The sequence below is a fragment of the Peromyscus californicus genome, unplaced genomic scaffold (genome assembly GCF_007827085.1).
Source record: "Peromyscus californicus insignis strain IS unplaced genomic scaffold, ASM782708v3 Scaffold_3__1_contigs__length_106647218, whole genome shotgun sequence".
In the NCBI taxonomy this organism is placed as follows: Eukaryota; Metazoa; Chordata; class Mammalia; order Rodentia; family Cricetidae; genus Peromyscus; species Peromyscus californicus.
Window position 1 is genome coordinate 76472852 of NW_026294551.1, and position 17620 is coordinate 76490471.

At 42.7% G+C, this 17620-nt stretch overlaps 1 protein-coding gene across 1 annotated transcript; it reads left to right on the forward strand.

The window, feature by feature from the left end:
• Positions 1-699: 699 nt before the first annotated feature.
• On the forward strand, positions 700-14400 carry LOC128122256 (hepatitis A virus cellular receptor 1 homolog). Its single transcript, XM_052757664.1, has 4 exons — positions 700-1282; positions 3058-3396; positions 8862-8969; positions 12461-14400. The coding sequence occupies exons 1-4, from the start codon at positions 1234-1236 to the stop codon at positions 12466-12468; spliced, it is 504 nt and encodes a 167-aa protein (XP_052613624.1). The 5' UTR covers positions 700-1233; the 3' UTR covers positions 12469-14400.
• The last annotated feature ends 3220 nt before the right edge of the window (positions 14401-17620 follow it).

The following is a 17620-nucleotide window of genomic DNA, read 5'->3' on the forward strand; positions in this document are numbered from 1 at the left end:
CTGTCCTCAGCAGAACTCAAAAGGGACAGGATGGTAGGTGCCACGTGCTGCCAAGTAGTTTTGCTGACAAAAAGCCACACGGCTGATACTCATGTGGGCTTTAGATTTCTAAAATTCCTCTATTAAGTAACCATTTTTAGATTTTTCTCATGCAAAAGAGTCTCAGTGTTTGGCCAGCCATTTGCAGCATTATTCCAAATACAGAGGCTGTTAGTGTGAGTCGTGTGGGGTCCCAGGCCTGAGGATGCTGAGCCTGCCCATCACCGGTGTTCTCATGACATCTGTCACTGGTCTCAGAGACTAGAAAAGGCTGTCTGTTTCCTCTCTGAGAGGAAGTCCTGGGATGTCTGAACAGGAGTGGAGGTCATAAAGTACTGGTGGACTTACTTCTATTCTTATGGCTTAGCAATTAAAAAGCAAAAGTTGAAATGTAGAAGTTAGAATCTGAACACGTAGAACATCCTCTATAAAAGGTCATTTATAAAAGCAGCTGCCTTGGGGATTCTGTGAGGATTAGGTGCCTGTGAGTAAATAGCCCAGCATCTCCTTCACAGCAGATTCTCTGAAAAGCTCAGCAAACACTGGTGCTATTTTACCTAGGAGGAAATCTAGGCATGGCGGGGCTCTGTGAATGGAAGGTTTAGATTTGTACCTAGTGCTTTTCAGGGTGTCTCTAGACATCCCCCCAGGAAGATGAGGTCCCAGTCACTGTGAGGGGCAGCATGAGTGATCCTTTGCTTTCTTGTTCAGTCCATCTTGCCAGTGAAGAACTTGGATGAGGCTTAGGGACCAACCATTGTGGCCACTGAGCAGAAACAGCCCCATGCTCATCAGAGGGCAAGCTCATCTTCACCATCAGAAGGCTGGTGCTCACTCAGGGTTCTACCAGGAAGCACATTCTTGTCTCTGCCTTCAGTTTTCTCTCTGTTTGCTGCCTTATTTGTGCCAAGACCAGGAATGAGATTGATGGTTATGTGTGGGGATGGGTCGGGAAAGAAGAGGCTGTTTTGGAGGACAGCTTTCCCTGTCCAAGGCACACAGTCCTCCACAACTGGGAACTTACAGGGCTCTTTGAATATGGGTTTTCTTGGCCCAGCAGAACAGGCCCACATGATTCACATCATCAGGGATCAAAGAAAAGTTGCCTTCTGAGAAATAAGGCATGACCAGATACCATGTACTGAGTGCCACAGTCAACTAGAGTAGCTTCTTTTTGTCTTCTAGGTCAACAGCATGATGCATCCTCAAGTCTTCATTTCAGGCCTCATACTACTTCTCCCAGGTAAGTGAGTAGGTGAGCTGGGGGAGGGTATGTGTTGTGGAGACTGGATATGACATAGAAAGAATACATTCCTTGGTATTTGTTGATTATGAATTGTGTAGAGAGGAGAGAAACAGGGCAAAATTGGAGCTCTGGAGAAATTATTTATTTGGATGTATTTCAAAACTGATGGCCAAAAATAAATAAATAAAACCACAAGAGCACATGAAGAGTGAGTACATGTGATAGACTAGTAAGGGCTGAGTACATGTGCATGCATGTGATAGACTAGAAAAGGGCTGAGTACATGTGCATGCATGTGATAGACTAGTAAGGGCTGAGTACATGTGCATGCATGTGATAGACTAGAAAAGGGTGAGTACATGTGCATGCATGTGAGAGACTAGAAAAGGGTGAGTACATGTGCATGCATGTGATAGACTAGAAAGGGCTGAGTTCATGTTTCTGAGACGTCACCCACTTATAACAAGGGATTCTTACTTGGATTTTCTTAAGGACTGATCCTAAAACCTCACTTCTCATAGAGTTCTAAAATCCTTTCTGTAAATTGATGCTAAAGTATAAAACTTCTACCTTTAAGTCAATAATGCTGTAAACAAAACCTTGGCTTTGTTATTTGTATAGGAGAGGAGGGTAAGAGTTGATAGTTCCACTTTGAATAACATAAAGGGGTGGTTTGAGACAAGGTCTCCTGAACCCAGGTTGGTCTTGAACTTGCTAGTTACCCAAGGCTGGCTTTGAACTTCTGACTTTCCTGCTTCCACCTCTCACAGTCTGGTTTTGCAGGTGCCCATCAACACACACAGCTTCTAGGACACAGCAGGTTTAAATCTGAAAACTTAAACTTGAAGTACAGTTTGCAATCCCCTGTCCCAGTTAGCTAAGAGCAGCACTAGTCTTGTCCAGGAAAGAGCTCACCAGTTAGTTATCTGATACCAAATGGTCACCTCTGAACACATATTCAGATATACAGTAACATAGAGATGGAGCAGGTTGTATTTATGTAAGTATGTATATATATATATATATATATGTATATATGTATATATATGTATGTATGTACACACACACACACACACACACACACACACACACACATATATATATATATATATATATATATATCCATGTAACAACAATTAATGATAAAAAGAGGCCACGATTTTGAAAGAGAGCCAGGAGGGCTGTATGTGAGGGTTTCAAGGGAGGTTAGGAAAGGGGGAAATGACATAATCACAATCTGATCTTAAAAAGTAAAATAAATAACTTTTAAAAATTAAATTAGAGCTGGTCTCAGTGGCACATGCTTGTAATTCCATCTTTCAGGCATCTGAGGCAGGAAGACAGTCAGTGTGAGCAAACTTAGGTTACAGAGCAAGGCCCTGAATAAAACGCAAACCAACAGGTCAGGCCTGGTGGGGACTTTCACCCCAACACTCAGGAGGTAGATGCAGGAGGATCTCTAAGAGTTTCGGGCTACCTCGTTTATAAGTGGGTCCTAAGCCTGCCACGTCTACATAGTGAGCTCTGGCTCAAAAAAGAAAATGAAAGAAAAATAAACAATAGCAACCAAAAACGAGAGAGAGAGACAGAGAGAGAGAGAGACAGAGAGAGAGAGAGAAGAAACAGTAGAGCTCATGTCTCCAACGCATCATGCCCCAAGTTGAATACTCAGTTGACACAAAAAGGAACAATGGAGAAGAAATGCAGAAAGGAAAATACAATTGTAGGAAACCATCGAGAACTCCTTCTCTATTTCCCCTTCTTTACCACAGCTGCTATAGAATCCTTCCCAGAAGTGCGTGGAGTGGTGGGTCACCCTGTGACACTGCCGTGTACTTACCCTGTATCTTATGGCATCTCACCCACATGTTGGGGCCGATTGGCGTGTTTTACTAATAAATGTAAAAATGTTGTTATCTTGACCAATGGATACTACGTCTACTATGAGAGGAACAATCGTTACCACCTAAAGGGGCAGCTTCTTCGAGGAAACGTGTCCTTGACAATAGAGAATGTCACTGAGAGTGACAGTGGTTTCTACTGCTGTCGAGTGGAAATGGCGGGATGGAATGGTGTACAGAGACTGACCATCTCACTTCAAGTTCAACCAGGTAAGTGTGCCTTGTTGCTTTGCTTATTTCTTACAAGTAAACCAAGTCCTCTGTTTTGCTAATAATTTGTTATTTTCCTAGAACAAGGAAACAAAAGCTCTTATAAACATTTTTGCTACTAAACACTTGCTTTTGTTTTTTGTTTTGAAATGTAATCTCATGTATCTTGATTTCTACAATCTCCTGATCCCCATGCCTCTAGCTCTCTAGCCCTGAGAGTTTCATCAAACACAGCCTTAATATTCCCTTCTGATGTACAGAGTACCTTTCATGTGCTTGGATCAACCTTAATTCAAAACCAAGAGCTAAGTCAGGATCCATGCCCTACCTGTGTACTTGGGACAGTTATGTTGGTGCATGAAACTGCATCCACTTTCCATCCTGAAACCCAGTGGGGAGCTTTATTTAAGCTGAAGTGACTTGAATGAAAGGGATCCTCTGCCTCTCAGTTAATGGCGTGTGACATTAAACCGCCTGTCCTCAGCACTGTAAAAGCACAACAGCTCTAACCTGAAGGCAGGCAATGCAAGATGCTGTTGCACTGATGATTTAGACATCCCCCCAGGAAGATGCGGTCCCAGTCACTGTGAGTGGCAGCATGAGTGATCCTTTGCTTTCTTCCTCAGTCCATCTTTCTAATGAAGAACTTGGATGAGGCTTAGGGACCAACCATTGTAGCCACTGAGCAAAAACAGCCCCATGCCCACCAGTTACTGTCTTGCGACATTAAACCACCTGTCCTCAGCACTGTAAAAGCATAACAGCTCTAACCCGAAAAGCAGGCAATGCAGGGTGCTGCTGTGCTGATGAACTGGCTTCAACAAGGGTCAGCTGACCTTGCTGAGTGCAGGCCACATTGTGGGTAGAGAGTTCCACTCCATGTCTGCCCTGCCTTGGGCTTTTAAAATAGTCCTTACATCATGTCACAAAATTATCCTTTTACATACAAAAATGGCCACATGGGAAAGTGTTTCTCTTCCAACACCTGTTCAGTGGTTACTAGTGAGAAATTTGTGAAAGCTCTAGGTCTTAAATCATTAGAGTTCCTTTGTGATGTGGACATCCTGATTTTCTTTCAGCTTTTAGTTAAAGGTTGAATTGTAAGGATGGGCTTATACTGACAATAGAAGTTTATGGTAACCTGTCTGCATTCTTTTTCAATTCAGACCATTATCTTGTAATTGTATATATCAACCCTATACTTTGCTATTTATTTTTTATTTCTTTGACTTACTTATCTATTGCTGATACAGGATAACAGTGTATAGTATGGCTGGTCTGGATGTCCATACGTAGATAAAACTGGCCTCAAACACACAGCTCCAACTGCCCCTGCTTTCTGAGTGATGGGATTAAAAGCCTATATCGCCATGTCTAGTTGCATGAAATTGTTAAGAGTAGGCTTTAATCAAGCTTAGAAATTCTTTCACAGGTCACTGTTTAAAAGTCTTCTGGCTGGCTGGTCAATGGGTCCATGAGTGACACTCTGCCTTATCCTTTAACAACCAAGTCTACATCTTCTCATGGTTTAAACACACAGAGCTTTCTCTTCAGCATCCCAGGATCCTCATCAGCTCCTTTGGACTTCCCCATCTACCTGGGAGAAAAAATGCCCCAGAGCAAGAGAAGCAAAGGTCTTGAGCTGATGATTCTTTCCTGGGTTTGTTCTCATGGTGACCTTCTGACTAGATTGTTCGCATGCTTGCTTTTCTCTCCACCTCAGAGATTTATACTCTCCAGAGAGGGGGTTGGATCATGCTCAAGCCTCTAGCTACACACTAGACTGGTTCAGCAAACTTTAGCCAGGGCTGGATCTGGTTAGGTGACAGACCCACTCACTGGTGTGAAGAGTTTCACTGAAGCACAGCCACAGGACTCATTGCTGTGTTGGAAAGCCATGACGTGGCTTTCCAACTGGTTGAGGGGCATGCTTGCTAGTCAACATGTGTTTTTAGGTTCCCGGGCTGAAAACATTTACTATTTGGTCTTTACACAGAACAAGGGTTAGGGCTCTGTTTCCATGGTAAGAGCACTTGTTGCCAAACCCAAAAACCTGAGTTCAAGTCCTGGGACCCACAAGGTAGAAGGAAAGAAACATCTCTCAAGCTGTCCTCTGACCTCTACATATGGGACACAGACACAGAGACACACAGACACAGACACACACACACACACACACACACACACAGACACACACACACACACACACACACACACACACACACACACACACACACAAAGGAAGGCTGACCCTTGCATTCGCTACTTCCCTGCACATTATAGGTACACACATTTCTTTTCCTTCTTTCAAGGCAAAGGCTATATAGATTCCAAATTTCATTTTGTCCTTTAAAGGAAAGCAAGGTCGAACCAACTGTTCTCAATTCCCAAGGTTTTATTTTGTAGTTAGCAGAGTTAGGATTGAAGAAAGCTGCTTATGGGGGAACATCATCTGACAAAAACACTGTGTGCTCCTGCTGGGGTCCTTCACTCAGTATTTCCTTCCAGACTCCCTTTTCCCTTAATTCCCTTAATTGGCTCTCTGTGCACTCTCAGAACATCAGTAAGCTGTTTGGATTCTTACAGCACTCCTGACTCTCTTGATTTGTGAATTCCTGATCAAGTCTGCCTAATCTGAGAATCCAAAGTCTGAGTGTGAGAAAAATGGAAAAATGTGGCAGAGAAGCAGACTCGATCTCATAACTGGCTGAGACTGCTTTATTGGAACAGTGAAGAGCCCTGGCCTTTCTGTGGGATGATGGTTGAGCACATTTAGAGGGATGAGGAACACACACACACACACACACACACACACACAATCATACACATACACAGTGTGTGTGTGTGTGTGTGTGTGTGTGTGTGTGTGTATGTGTGTGTGTGTGTATGTGTAGCTACCAGGAAGTTACAGCTATGTTTTGTGGTTTGACCAGGAGTGGGGGTGGGTTGTTTTCAATACCCAGGCATATTGTTTCTGCAGGTGGAACTGAATGGTCAGCATAGGGCTATTCAATTCTTTATGGTTAGGGTCTATTGCTCAGTAAAACTTGACTCAATGCCTCATGACCTGAGACTATTACCCAACATGCAGCGCTTCAGAATCTGAGAACTTTTGGGCACTGACTTGATGATACATCTGGAAAATCCATGTCATTTCCATGCACTATCCATTTCTATGCATTATCAAGAATTTGTAACCTTACAAGTATTAACCAATGTAGCTATATGAATGTGTTATGGCAATTAATATTTAGATTGAGCCCTATCCATAAGTTATTACCTATATGCAATAGCCCAAAACTTTCAGAAATACTCAAATTATGAAACTCCTGGTACCAAGCATTTCTGGATAAGGGAAATTCACCCTGCTTCTCTTAGATTGGAAGAAACAAAGGAAGAGTGTGTCCATTCTATACTCAAATGTGCAAATCCCTTGTGTTGGGCTTTGTATGGGATCTCTCATAGGCCAATGGGGCTAGTTTTCCTTCAGCTAAGATGCAGGGTTGTGTGGTATGTACCCTTAGAACTGACTGCATTGCTCATACTGATCTTGTAATCTGTAGAAGTCAGTCACTTACCAATGAAAGGTAGACAATCAGTTCCAGGGCCCCACAACCCTCTCAGTCTCACAGAGATGCTTAGAGATCTGAGGACCTGAAACCTGTCATTTATACAGTGTGTCCTTAGGAACATGGGCTCTGCACTCAGCTCCATGTGATAAGTGCAGCTGCCTCCTATTGGCCCTGCCCAGTCCTAGTTGGTCAATGACAAAGAACAGAGCGTCAGGAGAGGAGCCTCTGCCTGGGGACAGCCTCTTGCTGGTGCTACAGCAAAAGCTCTTGTCTCTTCTTATTGACCGATCTGTGCTTTCATGTTTATTTCTAAATCCTGGAATTCTAACAAGCGACAGAAGTGTCACAACTTTTTCTTGCTAGAAAAAGTATTGATCTCCTCACCTCCCATTGGCCGGTGGGTACATCAACTAGGAGGACTCTGAAGGCCTGGACTACAAGCTGAGTTTGCAGACGGCTCTAGGTTATAACTGAGATTTTAGAGCACAAGGATTTGTGAGAAAAACCACTTTATTCCAGGCGGCTGCACACGCTAGAGAACTGTGAGATCTCTCAGGACTGACAGAACTTTTCAATACTTAGTTTCTGCCTGTTTCAGAGGATGGGCTCATGGCTGAGTTTGGAAAATAAGGATAAGTTACTGACTTCATGGAAAACAGAGATTTAGAAAAAAAAAGTGACAGCTGATGTGATCATGTGACCAGCTAGGGTTATTTAGTGGAATCTTTTGGGGTTGTTTGTCTGTCTGTTTGTTTGTTTGTTTGTTTTTCTTTAAGATGTGGGATCACTCTGTAGCTCTTGCTTGCCTGGAACTCACTATGTCAATCAGAAGTCTGGCCTCAAACTCATAGATCACCCTGCCTCAGTAACCTGAAACAATGTCTCTGTCAACAAGATGGGTAATATAGTATCCTTTCCCCATCTTAGGACAATGAGCCATTTTCCTTTCCATAGCTCATGCTTCCTAGGCCTGATAGTTTTGTGTTAACTTGACACAAACTAAAGTCATTTGAGAGGAGGGAACTGCAATTAAGAAAATTTCTCTATAAGATCAGGATATAGGCAAGCCTGAAGGGCATTTTCTTGCTTAGTGATTGACATGAGAGGGCCCAGCCCATTGTGAGTGGTGCCATCCCTGGGCTGGTGGTCCTGGGTTCTATAAGAAAGCTGGCTGAGCAAGCCATGATGAGCAAGCCAGTAAGCAGCATCCTCCATGGCCTCTTCGTCAGCTCCTGACTGCCCTGCTTGAGTTCCTGTCCGGACTTCTTTGATGATGAACTGTGATGTGGAAGCATAAGCTGAGTTAAACCCTTTTCTTTCCAAGTTTCTTTGGCCATAGATATGATGACAGCTATGCTACCATATTACTCACAATATCTGGGCTCTGTGGAAGTCACACATTCATGTGCCTCTTTTACAAAGCAAATCACTCAGTTTAATCCCAAACTCATCACTGGGCTTGATTGTTTGTGCCCAATTGCCTTTTACAAGACAAGTAGGGTCTGTGATGAAAGACCAAACCAGTAGCTGAGCACATTGGGGTAACATCAGAGCATGTCAACTCAGAGAAGAGCCACTGTTTTCCTCAGTAGAGGTATACCCTACTGACTGTTAATGCAGACATAAACACAAAAATGATGCATTCCTTAGAATTTTGATAGAGGTATACATCCATGTAATCACCCCAAGCAAAAAAAGAACACATTTCCATCATTGTCAAATACACTTTATAGTCCCAGAGTTCCACTGTGCATGACTATCTCTGATCATTGGGTCTTCTTTCATATTCTAGATTAGCCACGGGCCAATAAAGGTAAAGGTCTATGCTAAGGTCTAGGATGTTTTCCTGTTCATCTCACTTGGTCCCTCTTCAGTTTACTTCTATTTCCCTAGGAATTGATCCAACACAGAACCCACCAAGGATCATGACTAAAGGCTTCTACATTGGAATCTCCATTACCTTGCTGCTTCTACTTCTTGTGAGCACAACGGTTATCACAAGTAAGTAATTTTAAGATGGTTCCAAATGGTAGGATAAATGATAAACAGTAAATAATAAATGATCATAGAATCCAAAGAATTTTTGCAAAGTAAAAGGTTTTACTTCTGTAGAAGGGTGCAAAACCACCTTAATCCACTGAACAAGCATACCCAATGGGGGTCCCACTGGGCCTTTAAGTGTAAATCACAGGGTCCTGTGCTCTAAATGCTCAGAGCTTGGCCTCGCATTCTTATGAGACTGGCCATATAAAGTAGTGTAGTGACTAGGGAGAATGGAGTCTGAGCATAGATTTTGACCCTAGGAAAATGCTTACTCCACAGCTCTTCTTGCCAATGGAGTCTTCCCACATTTCTTTCAAGATGGTGCTTCCTCTGTCCTCTTTAGCCCTTTGCTAGAAGACAGTATGTTTCATGTGTGTTTCCCAGACCAAGGAACTAGAGCAAGTATTCTCAGCCACTCTGCCTTCAAATAACTCCACATGCCATGGGGTTCACATTTCACATGACTCCTCTGTGTTCCCTAATCCAAGATACATACTGCAGTCCCTTCTGGATCCCAGGGATGTGTTAGGACCTACTGTGCACTGAGATTGTTTCTAAAATTTATGAAATGTTCTGTGACCTTCGTTTTGAGTCACTACATGGGTGCTAGGAACCCAATCAGTGTTCTCTGCAAAAGCAACAAGTGCTCTTAACCACTGAGCCAAGTCTCTAGCTCCAGCCATTTTTAAAATATTACTTCTTTTATTTTTTGAGATTATAATATAATATCATCATTTCCCCCCTCACCTTTTCTTCCTCCAAGCTCTCCCATATATCATTCTGTCTCTCAAATTCATGACCTTTTACATAAATTATTACATGCATGAATGTATATGCATATGCACATATATTCCTAAATACAACTTCCTCAGTCTATCTATTGTTCTTTGCATGCATGTTTTTTTTTTTGTTCCAAGACATTGAACATGAGCTCATTATTGATCTGTTTCACATGACTAGATAGAAAATGGGGAATCAGAATATGTCTGCCTCTAATTATTTAGATCTTGTTTATCCAAAATGATTAAGCTGACTCTGGTGGTATGCGCCTATAATTCCAGGACTCAGGCTGCTGAGGCAGAAGAATCATAGCTCATGGACTATAATAGTAAGATAATGTTTAAAAGAGGGGACTAGAAATTGTAAAAAAAAAAAAAATTACAAATATGTTCCCTTCTTTAGCCCAACAATGTTTATTCTCCCCTGAAGGAGGGTGGTTACTGGGAATATAAAGGTCTTTAACAGGAAGTAGGAGTGGGTGGATGGGAGAGTAAGTGGTACACACCTCCTAAATTACACTAAGGTAAGGAAGGAGTGAAAGCCGATATAGTGTCACTTTAGTGAGTGTTTTTGAAGGATCCTTGATGGATGAGATCATTAATAGGACCAGTGTCTCAGATCACCTTGTAGAATCTATGTTTAGCTTATTCTCCAGCAGCCAAATTAAAAACCTAGAGTTCTTCATTTCTTTCAGTGAAAGACAATTTACCGATGTTATTCTAGTGTGTTAGGGATGCTATGTGGGTGAATGTATCAAACCATGAATGAAGAGAAGATACTTCCTATAGGGTATAGTATGGAACCTCCCAGGGAATGGTTCAACTAAAAACAGAAACAATATCCTTGATTAGAAGAAAAAAGGCACCACTAGTGTTTCTGAGGACAGGTTCGATTTTCTTTTCAACCCCCGCTCCCTGCCTCTTCTCATCCAAATTTAGAGTGCATCCTTGTGAAAAAGAAGCCAGGATCTCTAAGGTAAGCTGGCACTGCTTGTGTCAATTGCTCTGGAGAACTTGCCATCTTGGAGATTTTTGTTGCTGTTGTTCTGTTCTCCTCCTCCTCTCCCCTTTCCTCCTCCTCTTCTTCTCCTCTTCCTCCCTTCCCTCTCCCCTCCCGTCTTCCTCTCTCTCCTCCTTCATTTTCCAGGCAGAGACATTTTGCCTGGCTCCTCTTGTTCACCTTGGAGACTAGAGTTTCCGGAGCCTCTCTTGTTACCGTGCCTTCCAGGGATGTGTCAGCATCCTGATTTCCCTATCTGTGGGTCTGAACTGGTACCGAAGGGGCTCCTCAGCTCTGACAACTTGTAGTAAGTGCTGAACGGTAGATTTTGGTCTTTGGAGCTGAATTGAACGAGTTGCTTTGTGCAACAAAAGCACTTATCCCTAAATCATGTCTCCAGCCCCAAATCTTGGGTTTGTGTTGTTGTTGTTGTTATTTAGTCAAAAACACTAAAGAAAATGGGACATATAAAAAGAAAAATAAGCTGTTTGAGGCCAGCCTAGATTTCTAGCAAGAACAGTAAAAACAAAACTAGTAAAAACAAAAACAACAAAACTAAACAGGCAAGTAAATCCAGTCCACTACTTGACAAATTCCAGGCAAGATTTGTCCACACTCTTTGTAATTCTCAGAGGAGGTGTGCCTGACTAAAGACATTTGTGTTGGTTCTACATTTCAGTAATAGAGACAGCCACTGGGTACAAATCACAAAACTCCACTGTGTTGAAATGCCACCCATGAGTTAAAGCTAATCTGTTTTCTTCTCTGGTTTGCCCCTCCATGAGTTCTAGAAGCTCAAATGTCAGTCCACTGTGCCTACCCTGATTAACAGGGATGCAGGATGAGCTCTCCAAGTGAAGTCCCTCCCACAGCTGAGGGCATAGCCAATGCCCAGATACTAACAGCACTCTCCCAAAACTAATTCCTTGACCTCAAATAACTGACAATTTTGGGCTTGTGTCATATGCATGGCATACATGTAATCTTTGAAACGGTGTCATAGACCGCCAGCTTTTGTGAAAAGGCACTGCATTTTTCCATGTTTTTGTACTCCATGCTTAATGTTAGGGAATGTAGATACTATGCAGATTTCAAAACCCTTTCTACTTTTAAATAAGAATGTATGTGTGTGTGTGTGTGTGTGTGTGTGTGTGTGTGTGTGTGTGTGTGTGTGTGTGTACGGGTTCCATGGCATCTGTGGAGGTCAGAGGACAACTTTGTGGAGCTGGCTCTTTCCTTCTACCTTTATGTGGGCTCCAGGGATCTCACTCAGGTCACCAGGCTCTCCTGACCCATTCTAAAGGGTCACAGTGCAAAGCTGTAAACACAGCCATCATCCCATTCCAAGCACAGGTCCCACGTACACATCTTGATTAGGTGGTTTGATGTTAGGTATGTGTCTCTTTGATCATCCACTGTTGAGTTCTATTACATGCATATCCTGATGGATGCCAATATGAACTAATATTTTTAAAATAATTCTTAGTCTGATGCCTATTAAACATACTTTTCTATGGCTTAATACCAGGGCCCTGTGTGGCTCTGTTCACTGTTACAGTTTTTGTGAATAGGGCTCCTTGAATCCCCAGTGTATATCATAAGTGAAAGCTCTGCTCAGCCCTGAACGGTGACCTCATGTTATTTTTGTCAACATCTCTCTCTCTCTGCAGCTTGGTAGCATTTCGTGTCTGTAAGATCAGAACTTTACATAATTCGAAGAATGTACGACCACGAGTCCAGGAAAATATCTACATTATTGAAGACAATCCTCCTGTCAAAGATTAAGTTGCAGTGGAACACAGCAATGAGATGTCACCAAGCTGGACACCCCTTTAAGCTCCAGGACTATTTTCTGTGTCAATTCATCGGGTGTTCCTGCTTTCCAGCCATAGTGGAAAAGATGATCCTCTGCCTGGCTGGCCTCACTCTCACTGTTGAAATGATGTCCAGTCTCTCCACTCACCTCAGAGCCTTTTCTCCAACATGAACACTTTAACATTTTGAATTTCCTTTAGACCCCACAATTCTTTTGTCCATAAAAGAAAAATCATTGGTAATGCAGGCCATTGACTTCTATGTTGGTTACTAAAACCACCCAGCAGAGAGGAATAGGATTTAAAGGTAAAAATAAAATAAAACAAAAGGGGGGAGGGTGAGATTTAAGTTAGAAGCACTTCATGGTTATGTCTTGTCTACTTACTGTAACTCAAAACGTCACTTATCCTTACCATCTCCAAGGGGCTCTAGTCATGGAAGCTGCAGGTTTTACTTTACTCCATAGATGAACAGAAGAGAGTCTAATATCATCATTAGAAGTGTGCTACTTCCTCATGGATCTTGAAATATGATGCATTATTATGTGGTTGATCTAAGATAAGGATGGGTGTTTCATGTCAGGAGAGGTTGCCATGGTGAGAATGGACCAGGCAGACATCAGGGAAGAAAATAATGGACCAAGGACTGAGTTCATTAGTGCTGTTTCCACTGAAGTCTGACTTGGTGCTCAGTGTCCTGTCCTCACCCACTGGACTCTGAATTAGGTGCTGGAAGGAGACAATGAAGAAATGAAGGGGGAAGTGGGGGCAGGACCCAGGCTCTCTGCCTGAGAGAAGCCCTGATCTAGGAGTGACCGGGTTTAGGACTATCACTGGTTTCATTCAGAGTTCTAAATGTATAATTGCCTCCAGATTTAAATTTATTTCAGAAAGACAAAGCATTTTTCATAGTGGATCAGTTCATCACAATCAATGAAATATTTGGTTTTTCTAGAGTTGACAAAGGCTGTTGTATTGACATCTTCATTAACAGTTTGGTTGTAGAGAAGGGCAGATTGTCAAGAGGGTATTAATTTGTATTTCAGTGTGAATAAGTCCTGACTCCAGTTAGAGACACTCAGCCTGTAGGAGAGCAGGATGCTGGATCTCAATACACATTCCACTGCTGTTCTACAGAGTTCTAGGAAATAAGTATGTGTCTGATTGGGGGTTTCTTCGGGAGGTCAGATAAGGAAAGTTCTGTTGAATGTTTGTTGAATGGGGTTTCCTCACTTGCTCTAGAAATGATTGTATTTAAACAACAGTGTTTTCTTTTTCTTATGTTTGAGGCACTTATACACCAAAGCAGGGCTTTAGCTTTCTGCCTCCTTCCTGATTCTTGCCTGGTGGCTGCAGGGCTCTGAAACTGTGAAGCCTGCTGGGTTCTTCAGTCTCCCTAGAGATCATAGTAGACATGGTCGGTCTGTTGCATTCCCTAAACCTGCTTGCGGTCAAGAACATGGCACTAGTGTGTTCTGTGCAACCGAATATATGGGATTCAGTGAAAAACAGGGCTCGATTCCTAGCACTGAGTAACAACAGTAGTAGAACTTGTTCTCTGTTCCTATTTCTGTCCATCTATATAATGTTACCATTTCCACACTGACCTTGGTTTATAGTGGTCATTGCAATGAAATATTACTCGTGAGAGTCTCTGAAGAATTGTAGGGATGGCTCAAGAGGGTATACTGCTCTTGCAGAGGATCTGAGGGTTCCCAGCACCCACAGTAGTTTTATAACTGCCTGAGACTCTAGCTCCAGGGATGTGCCGCCTCCCTTCTGGCCCTGTGGACACATACTGGTACACAAATGCAAATAAATCTCAAATGAAATTTTAAAAAAATAGTTCTTTGAAGATGAAAAACCTACAGAGTGAGAATTTTCCTCCAGTAGATTTCACAATAAGAGATCAAGAGTTTGTGTTCCGTAAATGACTTAACTATTGCTACATTCATAAATATCTTATGTGTCATCTTTCTTTAAAGAGTTGTTTTCCTTTGAAATAGTTTGTGTTTTGTCATTTTCTCACACCACAGGAAAAAATTCTTAACTCAGGAAATTAATAGGATGGAAGGAGAGAAATTTAGTTAATGTGAAAAAACTCCCGTGTGTGTGTGTGTGTGTGTGTGTGTGTGTGTGTGTGTGTGTGTGTGTGTGTGTGTTGGTGTTGGTTTGGTTTTTAGCTTCACCTTGTTTTGTTTTCTTGAGACAAGATCTTGCTAAGTAACCTCTACTGTCCTGGGATTTCCATCTGTAGATTAGGCTAACCTGAAATTCACAGAGATCCACCTACTTCTGCTTTCTGAATGCTGGGATTGAAGTTGTGCACTGCCTTGCCTGGGACAAGCCTTGTTTGGTTTTGATACTGATCTCTCAAGACACAGTCAGTTCCATTACCTGTACTCTGCTTTGGAAGAAGAAAGTTTCAACACTTGATCATTAATAAAAATGCAGTGTTTGGAGGCTAGATTTGTGGTTCAGTGGTTAAGCACTCTAGCTGCTCTTCCAGAGGATCTGGATTGATCTCCAGCACCTACAAGGTATCTCACAATGGTCTGAACTCCATCCCCAGAGGATCAGACACTTTCTTCAGGCATCCATGCAGGGTAGGAAACTGCAAGCCTATGGTGCACAGGCATACATGCAGGCAAAACACCCATACACACCAAAAAATAAAATAATAATTAAAAAATAAAAAGTATTGTTTCTTTGAAAAAATACTTGCCATTTTTTTTCAGGTTCACCAGTTCATTTGAGCTAGGCATTTTCACCTTGCTATATGGAGTATTCCCAGCATGTGAGCAAATATATCAAAAGCTGTCAAGGGTCCTGGGGAGATGGCTCAGTGGATAAAAGGATTTTCCCAAGAATGAGGACCTGAGGTTGAGTCTAAGAACCCCCATGAAAAGCAGGATATGGCTGAATGTATCTTAACTACAGCCTGTGGGGAGAAAAGACGCAAAAGCAAAGGCATGGGTATCCTCTACACTAGAATTGTATGAGGTTAGCATGGTGGTATATGCTGTTAGTCTCAACACTTGGGAGGCAAAGGCAGGCAGCTCTCTGTAAGTTCAAGGCCAGCCTGATCTACTTTGTGAGTTACAGGTAACCAGGCTAAATAGAGAGATCCTGTCTCAATATATAAGTGTGTGTGTGTGCGCGTGTGTGTGTGCGTGCGTGCGTGCGTGCGTGCGTGTGTGTGTGTGTGTGTGCGTGCGTGCGCGCGCGTGCGTGCGTGCGTGCGTGTGTGTGTGTGTGTGTGTGTGTGTGTGTGTATGTCTGTGTCTGTTTCTATGGCTGTAGTTTGGTCTGTTTGTAAGGCTCCTAGCAGTGAGATCAGTACCTGTCCCTGGCACTTAGCTGGCTTTTGGAAACCTGTTCCTCATGCTGAATTACCTAGCCCAGCCCTGTTGCGGGGGAGGAGCTCAGTCCTGCCTCAACTTGATGTGTCATGCTTTGTTCAAGCCCATGGGAGGCCTGCCCCTTTCTGAATGAAAACGGAGGAAGAGTGGATGGGGATGGAGGAAGATGGGAGGTGAGGGGGAAGAAAAGGGAGAAGAGAAGGGAGGGGAAACTGTGGTCTGTATGTAAAATAAATTTTAAAAAAGTTAGTAAAATAAGAAATGATTCTATTTTAGTTAAATATTAGGTAAACTTAGTGTAATGGGTTATTGTCTTCATTATTTTCTGATTTACTCTGGGCTGCCACTGTTGCTTATATTCAGTGCTAAGGGATTGATTAGGTGAAATCAGGGCCCTTTCTAGCTGAATGCAGACCATCAGCTCCCTCAGATTTCAGCCACATAAGGAGGAGCTGAATTCTTCCTAGAGTCAGGGTTGGAAGCTGTCCCAGAAGACAAACAGGACAGAAGAAGCTGACCTCAGGACACATTGATCAGGGAGGTTAATCTCATCTTACTTCTGGGTAGAGTCCTGCTCTTAAACTCTATGAAGTTCTTTTCATTTATCTGTAACGGGAGCAAAATATAGGTGAAGTCCCATCTCAGCATGTCATACATCTCACAGGCTATGTCTTGTGGGATTTCAATAAGACAATGGGTCCAGAATGGTTAGTCTAGTGTCTGGTCACAGTGTGTTCTCAGTGTACATTAGCACCTGTCACCAACGCTGTCAATAAGGCCATAAGGCAGAATGAGAAAATGGTTCAGTCCTGCAGTGAGAGTAAACTGAGTCCTAAATCCAGCTCTTCTGGCCAACTCTGAACTCAGTAACATTGCACATACACAATAATTGAAAAAGTAGAAATACTCTTTAATTTATAAATATACCCATGTTTCTTAGGAAACCCACAACACAACCTCTCTGTGTGTGGGTCTCTATGTTGCTTTCTCAGGCACCTCTCTCTAACACTGAACCATGCCTGGAATTCCAGAACTGGGGGTTCTCCTCACAGTGATCAGTACACATAACTCTTTGTCTTTACTTGAACAAATAACTTAGGGTCTGAAGGTGTAGTTCAGGGGTAAAGTGGTTTTTATAGCATGTGGGAAACCCCCAGTGCCACATACACCTGTAATTGCAACACTCTCTGGAGGTAGAAGCAAGAGGATCAGAAGTTTAAGCTCATCCACAGTGAGTTCCAGGCCAAAGTGGGCTGCAGGAGACCCTGTCTCAGGAAAAAAAACAACATTCAGTTTGATTGTACTTGGAGACCATCACCACATTCAAGACCTAAATACTCCCATCAGCCCAAGGCCTGACACACTTTCATAACAGTGGTATATTCTCAGTTCTCAGAGAACAAGACATCGTGCACCAGAACAGGATGCTTTAGAGCATCCTTTCTCACAAACGCAAATGGCGAGAGCACATTGGGAGGTGACCTTTGAGGTCTGTTCTGAAAGAAGAGAATACACCACCTCTGTCAAGGCCCAGCAGAAACAAGACAGGAACAGAGAACCCGCAGTAACCATCTGTGTGGGTGTCAAAAGCAAAACTAGAACAAGATAGTGGCCCCCAATAAAGTCTGAAAGGTGAGCTGAGGCTGGGTCCTAG

Bases quoted from the DNA above. Each gene is read 5' to 3' on its own strand.
- LOC128122256 (XM_052757664.1), top strand. From the start codon at position 1,234: ATGATGCATCCTCAAGTCTTCATTTCAGGCCTCATACTACTTCTCCCA. The intron at 1,283-3,057 runs GTAAGTGAGTAG...TCTTTACCACAG, and splicing joins CCTCATACTACTTCTCCCAG to CTGCTATAGAATCCTTCCCA. The intron at 3,397-8,861 runs GTAAGTGTGCCT...CTATTTCCCTAG, and splicing joins CTCACTTCAAGTTCAACCAG to GAATTGATCCAACACAGAAC.